Here is a 27,160-nt window from a genome sequence, read left to right on the forward strand (position 1 = left end):
GTCCCATTTCCTTTCAAGACCGTTCTTTTTTTTCTTGTACTTTGGTGTGTTTTGGTTGATCATTTGAGGTTGTTGTGATTGGGAATCATACATTTCTTGGGTAACTAATCTTCTAGATTGGTTTTGCTCAATTTCTTTCATTACATTACATACTGTTACTTTGTCCAAATCATTCCAAATTACTTAGAAAATTTCTTCAAATTCAAGAACCCTAAAACGATCTTGCCAAGATCGTTTCTCAAGACCGTTTCATTTTTCATCTTTCAAAACCAAAACAATTCTCTTTAATTCATTTCATTTCCTTTAATTCAATCCAAAAACAAACCTCAATTTCATTTCATACTTAGCCAAATTTCACCAAATTTCAGTTTGATTTCCAATTTTTCTTCAACTCTTAATTCAAATCCAATTTTCAAATCAAATCAAGTTCAAATGGCTTCTCGTGAAGCATTGGCATTAGGTTCAGACACAAGACCTCCAGTTCTCTACCGTGGTTCATATGGACTATGGAAGAAAAGATTTATGGACTATGTGGAAAGTCAAACAAATGGTCATATGCTTAAAGATTTCATCCTTAATGGACTTGCAGTTCATCGCCATCCCACTACTGATGCAATTCTCACTCATGATCTTTTGAATGCTGAACAAAAAGATCAAACAACTGCAGATAACAGAGCTAGATCATGCTTATACAAAGCACTACCAGATGAGATCTATGGCTCAGTTGATTCCTATGATACAGCTAAGGAGATATGGGATGAGGTGGGAAGGAAAATGGAAGGAGCTGATGTGACTTCAACAATTAGATTGACCAATGTCTTGATTGAGTTTGACAACTTCACCAAATTGCCAAATGAATCTCTTGAGGCTGTGTACTACAGATTCTACAATGTCATAAATGAACTGAGGAAGAACAATGTCAAGAAAACAGAGATTGAGTTGAACATCAAATTCATCAAAGCTCTTGGTCCAGAATGGGAAGATTTTGGAACATAAATCAAGCAACATCAAAATCTGACCAAGTTCACCATTCATACTCTTTATGAATCTTTCAAACTCAATGAAAACCAAGTTCTAAACAAAGCTTCATCAAGCAAAGTGCCAGAAGTTGTATCTGCTGATCCTTTGGCATTGATTGTTGAGAAGAAAGTTTCTGAAGCTCTTAAGAGACAAATGGTGGTTGTTTCTTCGTCTGATGAGGAGGGAGAAAATTTGATGGCTACAAGAGATGGTGTTTCAGATGAACTATATCAAGCTCTTGTCGCGGTAACAAAGCATTTCAAGAGGAAATTTTACAAAGCGAGACCAACAAACAACAATCTCCGCACTTCTTCTACAAGTGCATTTCCCAAGAAGGAACACTATCATCCAAAGAATTATGAACAAGATAAAGCAAGTGGATCAAAGCATGATGAGAAGAAAGAAGCTAGTGAGAAACAAGTTGTTGAGAAGGGTAAGGCATCAGACAAAAAGTGCTACAATTGTGGAGTCCCTGGACATTTTGCTGTTGATTGCAAACAACCTCGAAAGTGGAATTATGAGTATTACAAGCAGAAGATGTTGTTAGCCAAACAAGTTGAAGCAGGACATGCATTGCTAGCTGAAGATGACAAATGGCTATTGCTCTCTGATGATGAGGATGAAGATCTCTCTGCTAATGTTTGCTTTATGGCGAGGTTGGCCAAGGACAAAGTTTTGGAAGCTGAAAGCACTGATGATGAATACCCGGATGATGAGGTAAATCTCGACTCTACTTTTTCATCAATTAAGGATAAAGAGTCATGTAGATTAGCTTTGTCAAACTTGACAACTCAAATCATATCTTTAACCAACACAAACAAAAAGTTGAAAAATAGCATTTCATTTTCTAAAAGTGAATTTTCGAAACTTCTTGAAGAACATTCAAAATTACTTTTTGATCATGATGCTATCAAACAAGATTATCAAACATATAAAGAGAAAATGTTGGTTAAAGAGTGTGAGATGAATGTCTCTCCGGATTCTAAGTTATTACAAAAATGTCACAATCTTGAAAAGACCATTCATGATCTTGAAAAAGCCAATCAAGATCTTGAAACTCAAAAGACCAATGAATGGCTTCGGGCAAAAGCTAGACAAATGGATGTTGATATTCTCAATAAAAAGCTCCAAGAAGCTAAACCAAACAATGTTGAACTCGAAAGGAAGATTTCTGACTTAAATCATACATGTTTTCTAAAAGGCGTTGAGATTGAGAATCTTGAAAAACAAGTTGATGAATTTAAAAAGAATATACTTTTCCATCAAGAAAAGTTGTATAAAGTTGAACAAAATCCTTTATTGGACTTCACTGCCTATTTCAAGAAGTCAAAAATTGATAGATCAGAACTTCTTCTCGGGCTGGGATTTGAGAATATCACACCATTGCAAAAAGCCAAAGAAGAAATTGAACCTTTGTATGATGAAAAATTTCTTCGACTTGGTATGGTACAACAATTTATTCGTCCATTGGATGACGAATTTGAGACTGATGAAGTTGAGAAAATAACAAAAAATAAATTTCTGGTTAATTATGATGCTCTAAATTCTTCGTACGAAACAAAAGAGTCTTCAATTTTTGAATTAGAAGAAATTGCAATAAATTTTCAAAACCAAGAATCTGTCGGACTTCCGCCTAAACCAACTAGAATGTATGTTCCATCCACATTTTTGGAAAAACAAATAGAATGTTTACAACAAAAGGTGGTATCTCAACAAAAAGTCATTAATCACCTAAAGTCTCAAAATCTGAATTCAGAGGATAAATTTATTGTTGTTGATACTAAGAAAGTTTGTGTGAATGTTTCTACTCAAACTGACCTAAGTGCTTTAGTAGACCATTCTACCCAAACTACTTGTGTTTCATCTACAAATTCCTCCACCCAAACCTTGACTGATTCTCTTAAATGTACTTGTCAAAATACTGCTACTTCAATAGCTGATAATTATGTGCAATCTGATTTATCTGATTAAGAAATTGCACATAGTTTAGTTTTGATATGGTACTTCTATTGGTTCTTCACATGCAATACTGTTGATGAGTTAGTTGTTCACCCTAAGCTTAGTGCTAGTATAGGTGTTGATACTTCTACTCAATTTTCTTGTGAGACCAAAGATGTGTCAGTTCAAGTTGACCTAATTTCCGAGACTACCCATGATGTGAAGTTGGACAACAAGAATCGTGATTTTTCAAAATTTTCAAAAGATTTCACAAAAGATGATTTTGATAAATTCATGGAGGGAGAATATGTTTTTGATTCAGAAACTGAGAAAAAGATTGAATCTACCAAAATCAAAGTTGAAACAAAAGAGGAATCTCAAAATCCTTTGTCCAAAGCTCCAACTTCATATTATTCAAAGGAACGAGTTAAGACCAAACTCGTCAAGACTGAACCAAAGACAGTTAAGTTAGAACCAAAGACTCTTACCCCGATGAAACATGTCAAAAAAGGAACAAGCTGAGACCCCACCTAGAACAAAGTACACCAAAGTGAAACTTCCGAAAGACTATCCTAATGCTTCTCCATCTAGCTCTCAATCTAGTTCTTTACCTAAGGTGTCTAAGTCTAGCTGGGTTTTGCTAAATAAGGATGCATATAATGGTACAACTAGATATAGGGATAGATATGGATGGTTCTCTCATGATAAACCAAAGAAGCAAGAAGTTCCTCACCTCCAAAAGATCCTAAAAGGATGAAAATGTTTAAAACCCCTCGTTCTAATCTTGTTAGTTTCAATTCAATAGGTGGAAAGAGCATAACTAGTGGTGCAAAATGGGTTGCTAAAACTTTAGAACCTAAGATCACTAGTAATCAAAAGGATGTTGAGAAAAGGAAGAAGAGAAGGAGGAGAAAGACCGGTAATGGGAGGAAGGGTGTTTCTGTTAATTCAAACAATTCATCTTTGATAAACAATGTTGATTGTGCCAAGGCAAGGCCTTGTGAGCTTGTAAACAATTTTAATTCTCGTACTCATATGGTTGATATTAAAGCTTGTAGACATGTTACTTTTAATTCTTGTGTGAATGTTCGTACCTTTTATCCAAATATGCTTATCGAAGATGTGCTTGTTAATTCTTATGTTGATTCAAAAGCATGTTTGATTGCATATCGTAAGTTATATACCCTGCCTGTTTTAACTAACCACCAAGGACCCGTCTTCAAGTGGGTACCTAAAGTCGGTTAAATTTCTTTGATTGCAGGAAATAACCATCTGTGTTTGGATACTCGATTCCGGGTGTTCGAAACACATGACTGGAAATAAAGCTTTGCTCAAGAATTTTGTTGAACGATTCATGGGAACTGTTCGCTTTGGAAACAACAATTTCGCTCCTATCTTAGGTTATGGAGACATTGAACGAAATGGAATTGTCATCAAGAAAGTTCATTATGTTGAAGGATTAAGTCATAACTTGTTCAGTGTTGGACAATTCTGTGACAACAATCTTCAAGTTCTTTTTTGGCAATCTCTTTGTAAAGTCCAAACTCTAGATGGAGTTGATATTCTTTGCGGTGATCGTGATGATAACCTTTTTACCGTCAATCTCGATGATAACCAACCAACCGATAATATTTGTCTCATTTCAAAGGCTACATCAAAGAATTCTTGGTTATGGCATAGAAGGCTTTCTCATCTGAATTTTCAAACTATCAATGCTTTGGTCAACAAGCATCTTATTGAAGGCTTGTCTGACTATAAGTATGAAAGTGAGCATGTTTGTCCTTCTTGTGCTGTTGGGAAGATCAAGAAAGCTTCTCATAAACCAAGAAACTCTCCAAACTCGTTAGCACCTCTTCATTTGCTTCACATGGATCTTTGTGGACCGATGAAAGTACAAAGCCGAAATGGGAAGAAATACATCTTGGTTATTGTTGATAATTATTCAAGATATACTTGGGTCAAGTTCCTCGCATCCAAAGATGAAACAACTCAGATTCTGATAGATTTTATCACTACTACTCAAGTAAATCTTCAACTTCCAGTTCGTTACATTCGTTCGGATAATGGTACTGAGTTCAAGAATGCTGTTTTTGATGAATTCTGCAAATCCAAAGGCATTACTCATCAATTCTCAGCAGTTCGTACCCCACAACAAAACGGTGTTGTTGAAAGGAGAAATCGAACGCTAGTGGAAGCAGCAAGGACAATGCTTGCTTATTCCAAATTATCATCCAATATGTGGGCTGAAGCTGTTGACACTGCTTGTCACACTCAGAATCGGTCCATCATCAATCAGCGTTTCGAAAAGACTCCTTATGAGGTTGTTAACAAACGCAAACCCAACATCAATTACTTTCATATCTTTGGGTGTGTTTGTTACACTTTTAATGATCGGGAGAATCTTGGAAAGTTCGAGAAGAAAGGTAATTAAGGATATTTTGTTGGTTATTCCAAAACATCAATTGCCTATCGAATCTACAATCGCCGAACAAACACAATTCAAGAAACAATGAATGTTTGGTTTGATGAGATGTCGGGCATGATCTTTGAGCAAGAAAGTTTGCTACCAACAAATGATGATCCAAGTGCTTCAAGTACTTCAACAAGGACTTCTACCTTAGCTTCTAAGTTCAAGAAGTTTCCAACTCCAACGAGTGATGAATTAGATATTCTTTTTGAAGAGTTCTACAATTCAAAACTGATTCATGATTAAGAACCTCAAGTCATTGTTGAACCAATTTCAAACAATGAACCTATTCAAAACAACGATCCAGCTCCTGACAACAATCATGAATCATCATCAAGTTCTTTTGAGCAATAAAATTCATCCTCTAGTGATAGTTCCTCATCCTCTTCTAAAGATTCTTCTTCACCATCCTCTCCTGATAATTCTTCTCAAGTGAATGTTCAAGAACAACCTTCTCGCATTACTTAGACAACAAACCCATTGAACACTCCAAATGTGTATGTGCCACTGGACTTTGATCATCCAGCGTATGAGGAAAGAGTTCTACCAAGTTATGATTCCATCTCTCAACAAAACTCCAGTTTTAATAATGATGATGTTGATATTCAACAACAAGATCTTCTTCCTCATGATAACAAATGGGCACGTATGCGAAAAGACCATCCTACTGATCAGATAATTGGAGATCCACAAGCCGGAGTAACTACTCGTACTTCAGTTAACGAGTGTCTTGTTGCGCTTTCTCTAAGCAATATCGAACCCAAAACAGTCTCTAAAGCTCTTTGTGATCCAGAGTGGGTTAAGGCAATGTAAGATGAACTCGCACAATTTGAAAGACTGAAGGTATGGAGATTAGTTCCAAATCCGAGAAAAGATGAACCAATTGGTACAAAGTGGATATTCAAAAACAAAAAAGGATGAGAATGGAGTTGTAGTAAGGAATAAAGCTCGACTTGTTGCGAAGGGTTATTTCCAACAACCTGGTGTTGACTTCAACGAAACTTTTGCTCCTATAGCAAGAATGGAGGCCATTCGAATTTTCTTAGCTTATGCCGCATTCAGAAACTTCACTGTGTTTTAAATGGATGTGAAGACTGCCTTTTTGAATGGTGACCTCAAAGAAGAAGTTTACGTTGAGCAACCAGAAGGTTTTGTTGATCCTCAAAGACCAAACCATTTCTACAAGTTAGACAAGGCTCTCTACGGTCTTAAGCAAGCACCCTGCGCATGGTATGATTCCTTATCTACTTTCTTACTAAGAGGTGGCTTTACCAAAGGCACAATAGACCCTACCTTGTTCATTCGCAAACAAGGTAAGCATGTTCTACTTGTTCAATTATATGTTGATGACATTATCTTTGGGTCGACCAGTCAAACATTTTGCCGAAACTTTTCATCTCTTATGGTTAATACATTTTGAAATGAGCATGATTGGGGAAATGAACTACTTTTTGGGTCTTCAAATCAAACAATTACCAAATGGTATTTTTATATCACAAGGTAAGTACATAAATGATATGTTGAAAAAGTTTGATATGACTTCATGTTCTTCAATTTCTACCCCAATGGCTGCTCGAACTAACATAAATGCTGATAAAAATGGGAAACCATTTGACCAAAAGAGATATCGAAGTATGATTGGTTCGTTGTTGTATCTAACAGCATCTCGCCTAGATATAATGTTTGCAACATGTATGTGTGCTAGGTATCAAGCTGCTCCAATTGATTTACATTATCAAGCTGTGAAACGAATCTTTCGTTATCCGAAGGGTACACCCAATTTAGGTCTCTGGTATCCAAGGGATATTGGATTCAATCTAACTGCTTATTCAGATGCAGATCATGCAGGTTGTAAGCTTGATCGCAAGAGCATTTCCGGTACTTTACAATTTTAGGTGATAAACTTGTGAGTTGGTCTTCCAAGAAACAGAATTGTGTGTCACTATCAACTGATGTAGCTGAATATGTGGCTGCAGCTAGTTGTTGTGCTCAATTTTTATGGATGAAGACTCAACTAACTGATTATGGTCTGAAATATGATCATATTCCTATCTATTGTGATTCTCAAAGTGCCATTGCTATTGCAGTCAACTCAGTAAACCACTCTCGATCAAAGCATATAGATGTTAGATATCATTTTCTCAAAGATCATATTGAGAAAGGTGACATCGAGCTCTACTTTGTGGGAACTGACTATCAACTTGCAGATTTGTTAACAAAACCATTGGATGAGAAGCGGTTTAACTTTCTTATCTCCAAGCTTGGTATGTTGTATCTTGACCCCTAAATCATTTTACTTTTGAAGGAATTCTTGACACATTCTAGAAAATCAAAATAAAAAAAAAATTGAAAAGATAAAATCAAATACAAAATTATAAATTTTCAAAAAACAAACAAAAAGATTTTAAAATGGCTTATGCATATTCTGTGCATAACCTGTTCTTCATTGTGTTATTTATTTTAAAGTGGCTTGCATATACTCTATATGCAACCCGTTCTTAAATGTTTTATTTATTTTAGAAAGATTATACATTCTGAGAACCTATTGTTATACATATAGATTGATATAAGATAACAAGGAATCGAACGCCTTTGTGTACTTCCAAGTGGTCTTATATGAATATATATGTGTAATAGTGGTTAAATACTTTCAAATAAAGTTTTCAAACTCTCAATTGTTGATATGAGAAGCGAAGGATCGAACGCCTTTGTGTACTCCCAAGTTGTCATATCTTGAACAATTGATTGAGTTAAATTTAGTAAAATCATTTTGATTTCACAAAAACCGTTTTTGCTCCACCTTTCTATGGAAAACATTTTGATCTATTCTTGCATAGATTAAGGGGGAGTTTGTGATTTCAAAAACGTCAAATGTGTAATAAACATTTTCATACACATCTTGATGATTTTTTCCAAAGTTTTTCAATCACATGAAGATTCGGTGATTAGTTTGCACATGAGCGACTAGGCTATTCAAAATTCACTCCATGAACTTCATCATCGCCGATGAGTTCTAACCCCGGAGTATTCACTTCTTTCATTAGATAGTGAGGGTATTTTGAGTGATGATGATTTTGTGCAAATAGGATGGAGGGAGTAAAGTCGAAAAGTGAGAGGGTAAGGTGATATGTTGAGAGAAAAGGGTTAAAAGAAATGATACCCTTCCCTAAATTCTCAAATCGTCGGGTAAAACAGGTTTGTATCGGATGTCATTTGTTGATATCTTGATATTGAAGAAGTCTTCATTCATGGACCCAGTGAAGCGATGCACATCTTTACCTAACCACTCAAGTGTTTCTTAACAAATACTTTTTTATTTCTCACAGAGATTTTTCACATTTTTATTGACTCTTCATTTGGAAGATGTTGATATTGAAAAAGGGCGACACTCTGCTCCAGTCCCCGACTTCATTTGTTCACTTTGTGTCTAGAGTTATTGAATGGTCATTAATTTGATCATTATTCTTTTCATTAGGACACATTTGAGTCATATCTTTATGATATTATTGCTTATCTTTGTGATATAGCCGGGACATTTGTAGTGATATCTTAATTGATATTCCACGATGATCAAATGGAAATCCTACCAATGCTAACATCTTTTCCGACATTGAAAGTAGGTCTCATAATTACATTTATGTGGTTATTGAGTTAACGAGAAGTCTAAAAGTGACCTCGGTTTTTCCTGAAAGTCTTTAAGGATAATAGATTGTGGTTATCGAACGCTTCGGCTGTACTAACCATGGTTTATATTCTTTGAAGCAATCTTGTGGTTGAAAAAGCCGCAGACCGAACTATGTTAGAATATTTCTTTGTGCATATCTCAATGATACATAGGAAATCTGGAAAAATGTTATACATTTCTATCGATCATTTCATTAATCCTTTCAATTTTTGAACATGCTAACGGATCATTCTTATCCGGTTTCATTTCTCATCTCATAAACACAAAAACCCCCAACACCATGCTATAACGTTTGTACCAACAACTTCAACCTTACATTTTAGTCACCTCTAGGATTCTTTGGGTTGGGCTAATGGTTTGGGTTGATGTTTCGATGGTCGACATTTCTCCATGTACACAAAATCTAACCATGGGTCATGATATTTCTTTTGACATTTAATCAATCAATGTTTGCATAATGACATTGGTTCCCAACTTTGTCATTATGAGGGGGAGAAAATATTATGATTGATTTGAAAAGAAATAAGAATGATTGATAAGGACAACAAGGAGAAAAGTCTGTGTTTAGTTGTTTTCAAAAGGTTTATCGTTCAAAGATGAGAAGATCAAGATATTCATGATGACAAAGATTTTCACAAATATTTCAGTCAATTGAGCTCAGATTTTCGCCAGATCATAGTTGATTGAGATCTTGGCTTGAAAAAGAAAATCTGAATTGATTTCAAAGATAAGAATGAGACCGAAGATGAAAGAATATTCACTCAAGATGTTACAAGAGTTCAAGGATGCTCCAAATTGTTTATACTCATGAATTGAGGGGGAGCATGACTACTTCATAAGAGATTTATCCAAACTTCATTCAAATGCTTACTTTCCAAAGTGTTCAGATTGTTGTGACAAAGATCAAAGCCTCAAAAAGTTGACAGATTGGTTAGAAGATTCAAGTCAAAGAAGTAAAGCTTCAAGAGAGTCTTCATCAACACATTTCATTCAAGATCTTCAAGTCATACAATAATCCTTTACCAAGAAGCTCCAATGCATACATCAAGGGGGAGAGTACTTATTCAGGAAACTTTATTCCAAGAAGATAAAATTCACTCAAGAAAGCATAAAGACTTGTTCGACTTCATTATCCTCTTTAGAAGAATCAAGAAGTTGAATTTCACTCAAGAATCGAAGATTATCTAAGCCAAGTTTATACCTTCCGCATTTCAAAAGACAATTCTGATTCATGATTCAACAATCCTCGAAGATTCAAGACACACACACACACTCATCATTTTCTGTTCAAAAAGAACATTGAGAATCAACAACTGATTTAACTTCAAGAAGTCCAAGACCAAGACTGAATCAAGTTCTCCAAAGACAAAAGAGAAAGCTTTGAAGAGTTGTTTCAACACACCAATTGTCTTCACAACCAGGCTCATAAAATTCATTCTTACAAGACAAGATAACACATACTTCATTCATTACAATATATCACTAAGGGGGAGAATGTTAGAAATCTAAAATAATGGTAAACTGTTATTTAGTTTAGTGGACTTACTTGTTGTTAAGTCATAGGTTAATGATTACTTAGGTTGAGGGGCTAATTGTGATAATTAGCATAATTGTATAATTAGACTATAAATACCCCCTCACACCTTAGGAATCATAACCTAACCTTTCATAACCACATTAATCACAATCATCCAATTTACACACACACACTTTCTCTCTCAAAACACACACAAACACCAAGAACACACACTATCCAAAACCGCCATTGATGACGTGAATTCGGTGCTAGAAATCGTGTTATCACACTTATATTTATATTGCTTAAGTACGTATTCCTCTATATATATTCTTGCATTTATATTTATTGTAATACTAGTCCAATCTAGTGCTTACTTGACTTTTCATATTCATACTAGTCCTATCTAGTGATTACTTGACTTTTCATATTCATACTAGTCCTATCTAGTGATTACTTGACTTGTTGTATTCTACACTTGTGGGTCAAACCATCGAGTGAGGGACTTCACAGAAGGGTTGTGTGTAGGTGGTCATATGACCAAAAGTACTTCACACCCAACATGATGGTAGACCTATCAATGGTCCATCGTTGTCGTTAAGGAAACGCAGGCCAATCCAAGAGTATCTATTCGTCTTAGTTTGGTTGATCACACCATATGAAATACTCAATCGTCTTAAATAGGGTCACTCGGGAGATATCATGACTATCCCCTTGTACTCAACTCAGCACACTAGCCCAAATGACTAGCATGGGTTAAGCTTAACACTTTTCGACTTAGTTTTTACTTGAGTCGTCTCAATTCGTCATATTCGTCACATTCGTCACATATCGTCACATTAGCTCACATATCATCACGTTTCAACATATATCATCTCAAGTCGACACAAAGCATTAATCATCATTACAAACCATGTAATTATTTCTTTGTTAGCTTTATCTTATTAGATACATCATTAATTTAACATTAACATTATCTCAACGCATATCATGAATCCGTCATCAACTTCATTTGCCATTAAAGCCCTATCGTGCATCGTGACATCGCATTCCTATTGAGTTTAGTGAACTAGATGTAATAGGCCATTCAACACAAACAACATCATAATTATCGACACTAATCAACATTCACACGACTTATCATATAATCAATTGACAAAGAATATCACACATTAGATATCTTCACATAAAAGCACATTCCATTATCTCGTCCCACTACCACCCATAGTAAACATGGCATAATCAACATATAGCAATTCCTATATCGTCCCTCACATGATTCCCATACCCAACATATGTATTAGACATTCAAATTATCATTAATGTATGTTAATTATTAAATCATAAGTTCATTGTGTTCCTCCGCGTGATAAAGGTATGTTATCTTACCTCAAACTTGCTCAAAATGACCAATAAACGATCAACCGTCCTTAGAAAGTATTCTTGACAGCCTATAACGAGGATATAATCAATAATCTATCCTAAATAACTTGTAGGATAGTTATGGAACCTACGGATACTTATTGGACACTTAAATACCCATTACATAAATTAAACGGATCAAAACTAGTGAGGTGCAGTAGTGGTCATGAGTGGGGCGCACCAAAAATCCAATGGGCTTCACTTCGTGTACATTAACCAAAAACGGGATTTTCTTGTTTCATTCATTCCGAATTCATCAACACACCAAGACACAAAACTTTCCAAATCCTTTCAATACATCTTTAAAGACCCAATTGACCCTTTGAAAACATCAATTAATCCTTGAATCAATTGCAAACATGAATCAATTCATTTTTGGGTAAATTATACAAATGGTATCTGAGTTGGTGTCAAATTTCACTTTTCGTACCTCAAATAATTTAATTACGTGAGTCATGCCCAGAGTTATCAAATTTGACTGTTTTACTCTTCTTATATATTCCCCCATGTGAAAACAGCTTAAATATTACCCTTCTTTATTTGTTATTATAAAATTCTAATTCATCGGAAAATTCTACTATTAAAAGTTGTTGAACGCACTACTGCTACATCCCACAATTTCCATGCTAGAAATAAAACAATCTTAAAATGATTGAGTTAGCAATTTCAAGTTTGATTTAAACTTAAAGGTTTTATTATATATAAATGAGAGATCACACACAAATTTGAAATGATTATCATAAATTTTTTTTTTTAGAAGTTGACTTGATTCAATGTCTAAGTTCTTTTAAATTCTTACTTTAGTTGGATGAAGAATTCAAGATTGTGAAGATTGAGTTTTTTTACGATAGAGGAGAGCTACTTGCTGGATTGATTAAGGGTGGAAGAGAAACCGACTTGGGAGATTTGACCATCGATGTAGGGTCCTCCAAATGCCCTTTTTCTTAATATATGCCACCAGTTTTACTTTTAAAGGGCTAGTGTATAAATGTATCTATTTTAGAAATCCATTTACTTAAACAAATCATGTTATGGTTGGTACTAGTTTTAATACGTGTACGATGTACGATAACTGTATAGATTGTATTATAAGAAATTCAAATATGCCTCATACATGATTCGTGAGTATGAAATAAATTGTGGTTAATGTAAACCGATGATCGAATCTAAATTATAATATACAGTAATGATAAATATAATATATCTTTAGTTAGACTTTTAAATTTACCTTAAAATTTTTAGAATCAAATCAAAATTGAAACTTGTAATCATAGTTAATGACGATAAATAGCCTTGTGACTTCGGATCGTAAACTCAAATATATGAAGTCTTCATGTTATTATCTTATTATAAGCAATAGGTGTTAGAAGAATAAAGAGAGAAAAGAAGACAATTTTTTAATAAGAAAACGATATATCAAATAAGGTTATAATGTCTTTTGTATTAATTAGGCATCAATTAAAGTTTAATTCTAAATCTAAAAAGGAATTTGAATCTATATACAATTAAAAAAAACTAATTTAATAAAATAACTGTATTAAAAAGACATGTGTCGATCAAGGATTACGCCACGTGTCCTTTAAAAAATTATCTCAATCCAGTTTTAGTTTATTGGTAGATATGATAACGTTAATATAAACGCATGTCCGGAAAATATTTAAGCTTACAGGGTGACACACGATGACACTTCGATATCCGATAATATGTATATATTGTATCTGCATATTTATAGTCACTAAAATGGAGAAATATGACATTGGACATTATTAACTAGAATTGTTAATTAAAATTATTTATTAATTAATAAATATGAGTTATTAATTATTAAATACTAATTATTAAATACTTTTTTTTCCGAAAAGTAAGAATCTTTCATATAACACTCTACTCCGAAATTACGGAGTAGCCAGATTACAACGGTGATTACCTTACATCAAAATTAGTCCATTCCTCCCAACTAATGCTATCATGACTCGACCTATTCTTAAACCATAGATACACTACTGATTTAACCTTGAGAAAGACTTCATCGCTTGTGATTTCCGCTTGATCAAACACCTTGGCGTTTCTCATCTTCCACAACAACCAACACGTGGTAAAAATTATACATGTGAATACCTTTCGTTGCTTTGAAGTAAGTTGCATCCTATCTGCCAATTCGATCGATTCCTTGATGTTGGACGCAACAATCGAGCCCACTTTACACCATTGTCCAACGAGATCCCAGATTCTACAAGCGAATTGACAATAACACATTAAATGATCAATAGTCTCGTCCCAGGCTTCACAGTTCCCACAAAGAATGGATCCAAAAGTACAGTTACGGGCTTGAAGGGCTGTATACGTAGGAACTTGATCAAGAGCTGCCCTCCACATGAAAATATTGCACTTTAATGGAACCCCTTTAGCCCAGTCAAAAACAAAATGGCCACTGACGTCCACCCCACTTCGAATGAACTTTTTCGCACTCTTAACCGTAAATATGCGACTAGAGTCCCCCATCCATTCCCATGTATCCATGTTTGACGATAATCTCACCCCAGCAAGTAAATTCACCATACTTTCCCACTCGTTAACCACTTCTATACTAACCAGAACCGAGAACCAACTGTCGCCACCATGGAATGTCTTTGTAAGGGGGCAGAACCTACTGTTCACAGTGCACCTTTTCTCCTTTTCCAACCGAAATAGCAAGGGATACCTCTCTTTAAGACTAGAGTCGATAACCCATGGATCCAACCAAAATCTGATACGTTCACCATTACCACAGACACCTTTAATTAAATTCAGTATACTCTTCTCGTTGACTTTAAATTTATCCACTACAACTATGAGTGCCTTCCAAACACCAGTCAAAGTTTTCTTCACAGGAACCGAAAACCAGCTTCTGTTGGAACCATGAAGAGAATCGATCACACCTCGCCATAGAGCAGTCGGCTCGACTCTGTATCTTCACACCCATTTAGCAAGCAATGCCATGTTTGAGTCTTTCAATCGAGTTAAACCCAACCCTCCATCCTTAACAGGAGACGTGACCCGTTCCCATGCAACCCAATTAATCTTTTTCGTTTCCTTTGTCCCTCCCCATAGAAACCTCCTCATGATGGATTCAAGACCTTCAGTTACCTTGTCTGGGACTTTAAAGAGAGAAAGATAATATGTAGGTAGACTTTCCAAGACGGCTTTAATCAAAGTCACTCGACCACCTATCGATATGTAATTCTCTTTCCATCTTGAAAGACGAGACTCAAAGATCTCGAATAGGAATTCCCAACTAGCGATCTTGTTCATGTTACCCCCTATACGGATTCCTAAGTGGTTGAAAGGCATACTGTCGTCTTTACATTTGATCAAATTCGCCATTCTTTTATTTTCCTGAACTTCGACCCCCACACCATACAAATTGGATTTCCCAATATTGATTTTAAGTCCTGAACAAATGTGAAATACTCTTAGAATCTTCGATACGGTGGTAACGTTATCATCAGACCACTCCCCCACGAAGAGGCAGTCGTCCGCATACAAAAGAAGAGAGATACTCGGCCCGTTATATGGCAACCGCAAACCCACTGAATGCCCCAACTCGTTTGCACTTCTGATCAAACACGTCAGTCCCTCCATTACAATTAAGAAAAGAAATGGAGAAATCGGGTCTCCCTGACGCATACCTTTTTGACATTGGAACTCATATGTAGGTGATCCGTTAACCAATACCGAAGCTCTTGCAGTCGACAATAACCCGTGAATCCATCTACACCACCTAGCTGGAAACCCCATTTGTGTCATTACGGCTTGCAAGAAGTTCCAGTTAACATTGTCGTAAGCCTTATTAAAATCTACTTTCATAAGGAATGTCTGCTTCTTGTTATTTTTTAGCCACGAGATCAGCTCATTCAGAATCAGTGGTCCATCCAATATCGACCTATCACTCAAGAACGCTGTTTGATTATTCGATATAAGCGGGCTCAAAACCTTTTTCAACCGATTACTTAACACCTTAGAAACCGTCTTGCTGATAATTCCTACCAAAGTAATTGGTCTGTAATCGTTCAGCTCTCCTGGATCCACTTTTTTAGGAATTAAAGTAATGAAGTCTGAATTACATCCTCTGCTAAAGCTACCTGCATGAAAAAAATCGTTAAAAATAGCCAAGAAGTCTTCCTCACACTTGCACTAGAATTTCTTCAAAAACTTAAAGTTAAAACCGTCCAGGCCAGGTGCTTTATCTTTCCCACATTCAAAAACAGCAGCTCGTATCTCTTCTTTAGTAAATCTCGCTGATATGAGTTCAGCTTCATTAGCAGCTAACTTTGATCTTAAATTTAACTCGGGAATCGGTCTGGCACCCCAAGCCTCCTGAAATTTATCTCTAAAGAACCCATAAATGTTCCTTTTTTACCAAACTCGGTTTAGTAACCCAATTGTCATCTACCATAAGCCCCGGAATGCCATTACTTCTTTTCTGATTATTAATGAGACCATGAAAAATATTTGAGTTCTCGTCACCTTCGACCGCCCATTTAACCCTCAATTTTTGTTTAAGATCGAGATTTTTAACCCGTTCCATCTCCAATAAGTTTTTTTTACATTCCATTCGGGTCCAGATTTCATCCTCTGTGAAGTCGTAGTCTTCTAATCTCAAGTCTAACTCTTGTAATTCTTTTTTACACATTTCAGATTCCTCCCCTTCTCTTACTATTGGAATTTCGGATGCCCAAGACACATATTAAATTGACGTGGCTAGTATGTGATGATCCAAGTCAGGTCATACCCAATAACAAGTTAGACAAACACTTATGATATGTATTTATATGATATGATCTTTAAATAAATATCAATACTTGAAGCATTTAGGAAATGGGTTTCTAAATAAATGCACTTGAGAAATATAAGTAAATTATATGGATAATTTATTTTGAGAAATATGTGAATGTGTTTATTTGGCAAAATAAACACTTATGTGTGTTATGTATAATACATAATATGTTACATAAGGTATATAACATGTTATAATACATTTATATATATTGTATAAAAGGAAAATGCAAGTGGATTTTGAGTTGGTGAGACCCATGTGGTCTCACCTTGAGGCCGGCCACCCCCACCCAAAATGCACATGCATTTGCTTGTTTTATATAACCCACTAGCTACATTGGAAACACACACTTAATACATGCACTTGCTATAGTGTTCTCTCAACTCTCAAGTGCAAAAACTCTCTCTTTTTTCTCTTGATTTTCGGCACAAACAAGGCAAAAGGAGAAGGGTTTTTCAAGTCTAAATCCTAGCATATTTGGGTGTTTGTTGGAGGCTTGGGGTATACAAGCTTGAGGTACTTCTATCTTGAAGACTTGCCTTATTTAAGAACATCATCTTCTTCATATCAACCTTCTCATAAGCTTGGAGGAAGGTAGTCTTCTAAACACCCTATGGTTGTTATTTTGATTGTATGACATTCATATACATGGATCCTTATTGTTTGGGGTTTTCTTTTATAAGTTAAAATTTGGTTTTAACTATATATAACATAATGAAAGGTTCATTTTTCCGCTGCGTTTTTCATGTTATAAGGATAATATGACTTTGATAAAACCCAAAAGACCCAACACTTACTGCCATTTCTTCACGCCAATCCTTTAGTTTGTCACGAATCCATCTAAATTTCATAGTGAGAATAACATTAGGAGCCCCATACCCCACAAACGTCTCAAGGGCTGCATTTACGACCTCATCGAATCCCTGTTTCTCCAACCATGAATTAAAAAGGCGGAACGGTTTCGGACCATAATTATTCTCCACCATTTTCAAAAAAAGAGGATTGTGATCCGAATATAATCTAGGCAGAACGCGTAAGCAGACTGTCGGCCATCTATCCATCAAATCCCTACTCACGAGAATCCTGTCGATCTTGCTTAGTTTTCTCCCTCGATCATTTTCCATCAAATACGTGAACTTTCCTCCTCTCATATGGAACTCGTGTAAATCATTGCTGTTTATAAACTGGTTGAAATCTCTAGCGGATCTCGCTTTAAATTGAGAACCTTTTCTTTCTTCTGGTACCCGAACGGTGTTGAAATCCCCCATGAGTAACCAAACCCCCGATTCTCTACCTATAATAGTCGACAGTGAATTCCACAAATTTCTCTTGTCATTGCTATTTTGAGGAGCATACACGTTCACCACAAACACCACGTCTTCAATCTCCTTGATTTTACCCTTAAGAATCTAGAAATTGTTATTTTTTAAGCAATCGATTTTTTTGAATACCGTTGGATCCCACATACTAACCAATCCCCCCGACCGTCCACATGGCTCAACCACCTCGAACTCCATACTTTTAATACCCCAAAAACCACAAAGCAACTCTTCGGAGACCCCTGAAGCCTGAATCTCTTGAAGAGCGATAAGCGAAACACCTTCTTTATTTTTAATACCCCGAACCCAATTACCTTTTCCGACCCCCCTGATCCCTCTTATATTTAAGGACAAGCAATTCACTTACATCCTGCATTAATACCTTCTCCTACTAAAACCTGCTCGATCTTCTCGTTATTACCCTTTAAGTTGACTCTCAAATCTTTGCCAAACTTAATAGTATCCTCAACCTCAATCTCCATACATACCGAATCTTGAATTTTATACTTCCCATGATCCCGACTAGACAGACCGTCCACAGCTACATCACTAGACGAATCAACCTCCTTCGTACCTTCTTTGTCCACCTCAGTTCCTTTGTTCAACATACCACTCGAAATATCCCCATTGTTCTGGCCTCCCAAGTCTCCCATTACATCAGAAGCATCACCCTCTCTTGGTCTTTTCTTTGGACGAGAAGAATCACTTCCTACCCCAAAGCTCCAATCATGATGGTTTTTATTCGCTCTTCCATTATGTTTCTTCCCTTTCTTATTAGTGGAGGGGGAAGCAAAACGAAAAGAGGAAGACTGATGTTCACCTGTCTCGCCTGTCGCGCTCTTACTAACGATCTCTCCCTCTTGGGTTTGCACCTCATCATTTGACTTACCTTCTGACTCAGAATTGCTTTTAGAAGAGAATTGTAATGTCCCACACGATGGACACCAATCGATTAATTTCTCTTCCACCCACACCCTAAAAGTAAGGGCTAGGATTGGCAAGTTGTATCAGTAGCACTGTAGTGAGAGAGTTTTCTTGACTCTCTCCCCATCACCGACCAGGACTCCCACACATTCCATAGATTTGTTGACGTCGCTTTCCTTTGCCACAGAAGGACTGACCAGCTTGCCAATCCTAGCCCCTACTTTGTTGGTCACCTCTGCCGTTGCAAGGTGCAGCGGTAATCCAAAAAGACCAACCCAAGCAACCCTCTCAAACGAAATAGACTGACCACTCCACGACTCCAGATTAGTAAACCATCCCTCCCAAGACTTCTTATTGCTCAAGAAGAATTCAGCCTCAATTTCATCATTAAAAACCAACAACATGTTTAACCCAACCAAGTATTGCAAAAAAGAGACACGCATACCACTCTCTCCCAAAATCGAATAAATGGAATTCAAAATACTCAAACTTGAACATCGTGCAACTAGTGCACGCTTGAAAACTTGAGAAATACCTAGATACGAATCGTCAAGTATGATGTTCTCAGTCTCATGATGATTACTTGATAGCGTTGATTGCCCTTTCAGAATGTCTTTAAACGAAACACCTTTTTGGAAGTTGCTACCCGACGCCCTAGGAAAAGAGTTCTTAGGTTTAGGGTTTTCAGAACGTACCGCAGCCTGATTTTTTTTCTAGATACAAATGATTCATTCTCCTTAGATACAAATTATTAAATACTAATTAATAGTTAACATGTAATTATTAATTTAGGGAATTTTAATCCAAGTCAAACTATAAAAAATGTTAACTTGAAGGTTAAGTTATTAAGGATATATTTATACCCTATATATATTGTAATAATTAACGCTAGTATAGGTTTCGATTCTCGTCGAAAAAACGAAAGTCGAATAAAACCAAAAGCAAAAGAAACCTTATTAATTATTATGTTCAGCCGTGGAACATCTCTCAGTATCTATAATCCCTTGGGTATTGAGATTAAGACATTCAAACACTTTTTTTCTACCTAAAATACACCTACACAAAACCCACCCACATTCGCAACACACATCCCCCATTCTTCTCTGCACACTAAACACAAACACACATATCTCTCTCAATTATAATCCATCGCCACACCACCGTCCATCATCATCACCACCTCTGATTTTCGACCCATCTCCCAAATCCGACCATCACCACCACCGCCATGAATTCCGAACAAAATCACCACCACCGCCATTAGTTTCTGTTATTATTATTTTCTGATTGATATGTTGTACATCTGATAGTATCTTATTAATTGCAGAGTGTCATCATACAGCAACATCAATTTTTTTTCAAGCTTTTTTCGGTAAATTTTCGGATTTTTCCTTCTTTTCTGATTAGGGTATTTTATAATTTTTGTGGTTTTTCAATTTTGTTGTATATTTTATATTCGATATTTAGTTTTGTTTATCTAAAGTTACGTTAGAATTTCTCATGGGCTTTGTATAATGAGAGATGTCTTGAATCTTCTATGGATTATGGTGATGGTAGAATTCTCAAACATAAGTGGGAAGTTATGGGGAACTATTTAGCTTATGTTTTGAATATAGTTTACTTGACATTGCTATTTAAGATTTGCAGATGTTTGCTTTTTAGTTGGATTTATGCAGTCTTTACATTCTTTTTGGCATAATTTTGGGCTGATTGATATTGTCCCGTCATTAAAATTTTACCAGATTAATTCAACATTTGTGAAACATGTTTACCATCTTCACAGTTCATGCACGTACTACGTATATTATATGCTCTCTCTGATTTTTGTTAATATGTTGTGGGAACCCCGTTTGTGTTTTAAAACCTGCCATGTTATGCTGTAGCCGATAGTTCACAATAATATGAAACCCAAGTAGAGCACTGTACGTTGGAGGTGTTCAATTCTTAAAAGATAAAAGATAAGGGTATATACTTTGGGTAGTAGTTACATAGATGGATCATATGCTCTAATTATGTTATCACTTATAATCATATATAATTGCATGTTTAAACAGGTGGATCTATCTCATCCAAATGCTGAACTTAGACGGCTTGACTAAGTTAATGTCTTATCTTGTTTCTCTTAACCTCATAGATCTTTCCACTCACCGAGAAAGTCAAGAATATTCACGTTTCTTGATATTCCCGACAGCATGGTTAAACTATCCTGTATTATATGTACCAGTTTGTTATAAATCTCACCATAGGATCTATCGTTCCATTTTCTTTGGCGTTTTTAATCGGGTATCTTCACGACCTTTAAAATTTTTTGATATGTTTTTTGAATGTTGTATTTTTTTCTTGGACAGTAGGCTTTTTAGTTATTGATTAGCGGGTTCATCATGTTCTTCTTTTGCTATTGAAAAGATACAGTGAGTTTTTTGAGATTTATTTCTTTCTATGTTAATTTATATGTTTTAAATTTGTGTATTATTAATTAGTTAGTGACTTTGGTTTGGGATGAGAACTTTTGTCGAACACATGTTGGCACTCATGCACTTTTGCAAATGTTGTTGGTAACATGTTCCATCCCTTTAGTACTTCTACTATTTACTGTAATTTGTTGTGTGAACCCGTTAATGCTTTGTGCTGCTAACCAGTGAGCTACAACTATTGCTCAAAAGTTAGAGGTTACATGTCACCATGTCGGTAAGAAGGTCAAAGTGTGCATCAGGCAGGTCACAAACACCATTAAATCAATAGTATGATAATACAGAGAGTTTCTACTTGAATTGTTGTGTTAAGTGTTTTAGAGTGTTTTGTTCATTTTTTGCCTCTTAGTCCTGTTTGATTTGTTCCTTCTAAGCTAAACTTATCCCCTTTTGGGTAAAGGAAAATTTTTTGCAATAGTTGATCTATACAATAAATTAGACTATATATATGTGGAGAGTAGAGAATAAAGACCGTTAGTTACACCTTTGAGATGGGACACAACCCAAATGATCTAATTGGTATGTAAGTGGGTTAAACTTGCTACCTTAAGCTAAACTCTGACGTATATTCTCTATAATAATGAATATGTTGCTGTCACGGTTCAATTTTGAAAAATGTAGAAAAAACGGCGAACATTTGGGAGGGTAGGCAATTTGGGAAATGGAGATGTAGAAGCTTAAAGAACAATTTCACTTTAACTTTATTCAAGAACTGCTTATTCTTGAAAGCGTAGTGTATTTTTAGATGAATAATCGTCTATATACAAGGTACCAAGAACGATGAATTCACAGTCTTCAAAGCGTAATGTATTTTTACCAAGACTATTTTTCATTGCTTTTGCCTCTCTAGATATAAATTAATATTCCTTTAAATTCAAAAATCGAAATGGCAATTAGTTTTGTTTTTGTGAAACATTATCTGCATTTTGATTAGTTGCTCTTTTCCCTTTTTATTCATCTATTTTGATACATATGTATTATAATGTAACTAGTTGAGTACCCGGCGTTGCCCGGGGCTCATAATTTGTGTGCGTTCCTTGTTAGTTTTATATGTACTTTAAAAACGGACGAAAATGCACATGTTACATAAAAATTACGAACATTCATAGCTGTTTATTTTCCATAATATATATGCACACATATGCAATATATATTTTGATATATTTTGTATTTATAAGTGTTGTACTTATCTTAAACCTTTTTAAATTAATACTCATTATCTATTTTTTTAAATAGAATTGAACTTAATTGTTAAACATTATTAAACTGTCAGTATTATAAGATTTATAAATTTATTATTATGTGCATGAGTGAACTTCATGAAATTAGAAGCAATAACTCGTGGGTGTTTACAATAAGAGTCATTGTCCTATATGTCAACCCAAACTATGTAAAATCTAATAAAATATATATCTGAACTATAGTCAAACTATGTAAAATCTAACAAAATAGTCTTAACATTGCATAATTATGCATATATCTGAACTATAGTTTGGAGTATACTTATAAAGGCAACATCGATTTATTTTTTACATGAATCTTGTAAATTACTTTTGTTTCAAAATAAAAAAAGAACTAACACAATAAGCCAAATCTAATAGCTTTTGCCAGCTATATTTTATTCAACATTGTAGACAATGACATGTGTTGAGAAAAACAAAAGAAAATGACTTTTTCTCCACCCATAGTTTTGACATCCAATTCAATTACTCAATCCATAAAATTATCTCTCTTTTTACCTACCCACCGTTTTATCACCATCTCCAATTTTTCACAATATCATATTACCCTTTAAAAGTTGTTTTACACAGAGTCTTTTGTTGCGTGATGTTTGCTTTGTATTTTTTTCTTTCTTCCACCTTTTTTATTCTCTTCCAAATTTCATATCTTATTTCTTTATATCTATAAAAAAAAACTAAGATAACAACTTCTGAAATCTTCTTCGTATACGCTTAAACAATGACCAAACCCTTTTTGGGTGTTGCTATTCACTCATTTTTACACAATCTCTAGATTTTGTTATCATGTGGTAGTCGTTTACGGAAGATGCATCGTTACGTCGGATCAGTCACCTTCCCTCAGAAACCCATCAAAACCAACGGCAAGCCCGTAAGTTTTTTTTCAACGCAAAGAGTTGTGGTTGTTTTTTAATTTTTTTTTTATCAGGAATTTCTTTAGTCTCTTTGAGTTGCGGCAGCTATTCTGACGATGATTCATGCTGGTGGTTTGTTTTCAGATTTGTCGGTTTGAGTTGCATCAGTAGCGAGTTGCTATAGTACGAGTAGCATAGATTTAATGTTACTATTGAGTTTCTACAGTCCGGTTCTTTGATTAAAGGAGACCAGCGCTGATTACCGGCGGCGGTTACCGGCGGATGGCGGTGGTTAATGGAAGATTTGGTGTTTTATGTTTATCAGTAATTCAGTATTGATATGTACATGGGTATGCTTTGTAAGTTGTACCTGCTGCTTAGTAAGTGTAAATAAGCAATGTTAAAAGTGTGTTGTACCTTATGCATATGTGTTTGTACCATTAGCCAACCAAGCCAGTTAGTGTAACTGAGCCGGCACTGTAGCAAACTAAGCCGGCACTGTAGCAGTCCAAATTGGGATTGTTATATATATAATGTTGCAGGACATTCAAGGATAAGATTGGAAGTGCTAATGATGTAAAACTACTATTGGAGGTCTCCATTTCGGGACACGTGGAACGTTATATGCGTTCATCTCCTCTTTGTAAAGCTGATATACAAGTATGTTCTTTGAACGTTGTTTTATTCCATTTTTTTCTTAGTTGTATTCATGTAAATTGAGTCTTGCATTCTTAGGATGAGTTGTATTCAACAGATACTATTCATGTTTGCAAAAGCGCGCTTACTGACGAATTAAGATGAAATTCGGATGTAGTAGATTTATATCATATGAGTAAAGAACATATCCGTTGAAGTTTGCATATCACCTCGCATATTGTACAGCGCCAACGCGTAGAAACCATATCACCGATTATTTATTCACAGCACAATCTTGCATTTGTACGATAATATCAAACCGGTGATTAATGTGATGATCATGGAAGTAAGGAATAAAACATTTAATAATCACCGCCGCAACGCGCGGGTCCTCTTCTAAAATGTTGGTTGTAACCATGTTGTCCTTCCTTTATTTCAATTCATATACATTCTTATCTAAACCATTTTCACATTCTCACTTCAATTGAATGTCCACTTATATTGTTAATACATGTATTTTTTGTTTGTTAATGTTGGCTGCTATTGAAGTTACATTATCGTCGTGGTATCTTGCTTAATTGTTTGCTCATTTATACTGTTTTTGGTAACCATGACATCGAACGCATTATCAATGGTTTAATTTAATCACGACATCGATTTAATTAGTAATTAAATATTAAAATTGTTTCTTGCTTATTTAATTTCTAATGAAAAATCGATTTTCATATAAAAATTAGGGTTTTGTTTTTATTATTATTTCAACCTATTTAATGTTCATTGTTAAATTAAACCCTATATGTAACACCCCAACTAAGGCGGAACAATGAGATGTACAGAAAGTCGAGTATTCAACACCAAAGATAATAGATAAATATTCACCATAGCTTTATTTGTTAAAAAGAATTTACAAATGTACATGTTGGATTTCTAACCTTAGAAATCATCAACTCATGACTTAACAAGTAAGTCCATAACTTAAATTACAATGTATCACTATTTTTGGATTTCTAACATTCTCCCCCTTAGTGATATATTGTAAGGTCTGAAGTACGTGTTGTTTTGTCTTGTAGGAATGAATTTGATGAGCCCGGTGGTGAAGACAATTAGTGTGTTGAAACAAGTCTTCAAAGCTTTCTCATTGTCTTTGGAGAACTTGATTCAGTCTTGGTCTTGGACTTCTTGAAGTTAAATCATTTGTTGATTCTCAATGTTCCTTTTTGAACAGAGAATGATGAGTGTGTGTGTATTAAATCTTCGAGGATTGTTGAATCAAAGATCAAAGTTGTCTTTTGAAATGCGGAAGGTATGAACTTGTCTTGAATTCTTCAATCTTTGAATCTTGAAGTCTTTTCTTTTAAGTCTTGGAATGAATTTTCAGAAATATGTACTCTCCCCCTTGATATGTGCAATGTAGCTTTTGGTAAAGTGTTGTTGTATGACTTGAAGATCTTTAATTTAATGAAGACTCTTTTTGAAACTTTTCTTCTTTTGTCTTGAATCTTCAGCCTTTTGTTCTTTGAAGCTTTGATCTTTGTCACATCATCTTGAACACTTTTGAGAGTAAACATTTCAATAAGGTTTTGGAAATTCTTTTATGAAAGTAATCATGCTCCTCCTCAATTCATGAGTAATTACAGTCTTTGATTAGAGCATTTTTGAACTTTTTGTAACATCTTGAGTGAGCATCCCTTCATTATTGATCTTGATCTTCTTATCCTTAAAATCATTCTAATTTCTTCCCCAATCAAAAATCAATCATACTATTTTCTCCCCATCATAATGACAATGTTGGGAACCAATGTCATTATGCAAACATTGATTGAATAGAATGTCAAAAGAAATCAAAAGAACCATAGCTCAATGGTGTTTACACAAATATATATGAACTAACAACTCATCAATCCAAACCATTAATCCAACCCAAATAACCTTATGGGTGACTAAAATGTAAGGTTGAAGTTGTTGGTATAAGCATTTTATTATGGTGTTGGTGTTTTCTGTGTTAGGGTGATGAGAAAAGAAACCGGATAAGAATGATCCGTTTGCATTCATAAATCGAAAGGATTAATGAAATGACCGAAAGAAATGTATACCATTTATCGGATTTCCTATGTATCCTGGAGAAATGCACAAAGCAAACCTCTAACATAGTTTGGTCTTTTGGCTTTTCAACCTCAAGATTACTTCAAAGAATGTAAACCATGGTCAGTGTCACCAAAGCGTTCGATAACCATGTTCTACTATCCTTAAAGTCTTTTAGGAAAAAAAATCCAAGGTCACAATAGACTTCTTGTTAACTCAATAATTACACAAATGCAATTATGAGACCTACGTTCAAAACTGGAAATGATGTTAGCAATGGTAGGATTTCCATTTGATCATCGTGAAATATCAATTAAGATATCACTACAAATGTTCCGGCTATATCACAAAGATAAGGGGACTGGAGCAGAGTGTCACCCTTTTTCAATATCAACATCTTCCAAATGAATAGTCAATAGAAATGAGAATCTCCGTGAGAAATAAAACAAGCATTTGTTAAGAAACACTTGACTGGTTAGGTAAAGATGTGCATCGCTTCATTGGGTCCATGAAGGCTTCTTCAATACCGAGATATCAACAAATGACATCCGATAGAAATGTGTTTTACCCGGCGATTTGAGAATTTTAGAGAAGGGTATCAATTCTTTTAACCCTTTTCTCACAACATTATCACCATAACCTCTCACTTTTCGACTGTACTCCCTCCAACTTAGTTGCACGAATTCATCATCACTCAAAAATACCCTCACTATCTAATGAAAGAAGTGAAAACTCCTGGGTTAGAACTCATCGGCGATGATGAAATTCATGG

At 35.2% G+C, this 27,160-nt stretch overlaps 1 protein-coding gene and 1 long non-coding RNA gene across 4 annotated transcripts in view; both read left to right on the forward strand.

Annotated features, from left to right (window-relative positions):
* LOC122606629 (pathogen-related protein-like) overlaps positions 1–13,201 on the forward strand; it is a 32,036-nt gene extending 18,835 nt beyond the window's left edge. Inside the window, exon 5 of one of the 3 annotated variants that reach the window (XR_006324967.1) lies at positions 12,853–12,935. Coding sequence is in view for 2 of the 3 variants with exons in the window: in XM_043779467.1 (XP_043635402.1) it covers positions 12,853–12,996 (144 nt within the window). In the remaining variant the exon portion in view is untranslated. Of the gene's footprint in view, positions 1–3,763; positions 4,078–12,852 lie in introns of those variants that run through there. The other 2 variants (XM_043779468.1, XM_043779467.1) reach the window with 2 other exon arrangements.
* A 10,169-nt stretch (positions 13,202–23,370) lies between these two features.
* LOC122608747 lies at positions 23,371–24,813 on the forward strand. The gene is made up of 3 exons (XR_006325316.1): positions 23,371–23,687; positions 23,815–24,330; positions 24,425–24,813. It is a non-coding gene; the product is annotated as an uncharacterized LOC122608747 (long non-coding RNA).
* The last annotated feature ends 2,347 nt before the right edge of the window (positions 24,814–27,160 follow it).

This window comes from Erigeron canadensis, chromosome 7 (assembly GCF_010389155.1).
Source record: "Erigeron canadensis isolate Cc75 chromosome 7, C_canadensis_v1, whole genome shotgun sequence".
In the NCBI taxonomy this organism is placed as follows: domain Eukaryota; kingdom Viridiplantae; phylum Streptophyta; class Magnoliopsida; order Asterales; family Asteraceae; genus Erigeron; species Erigeron canadensis.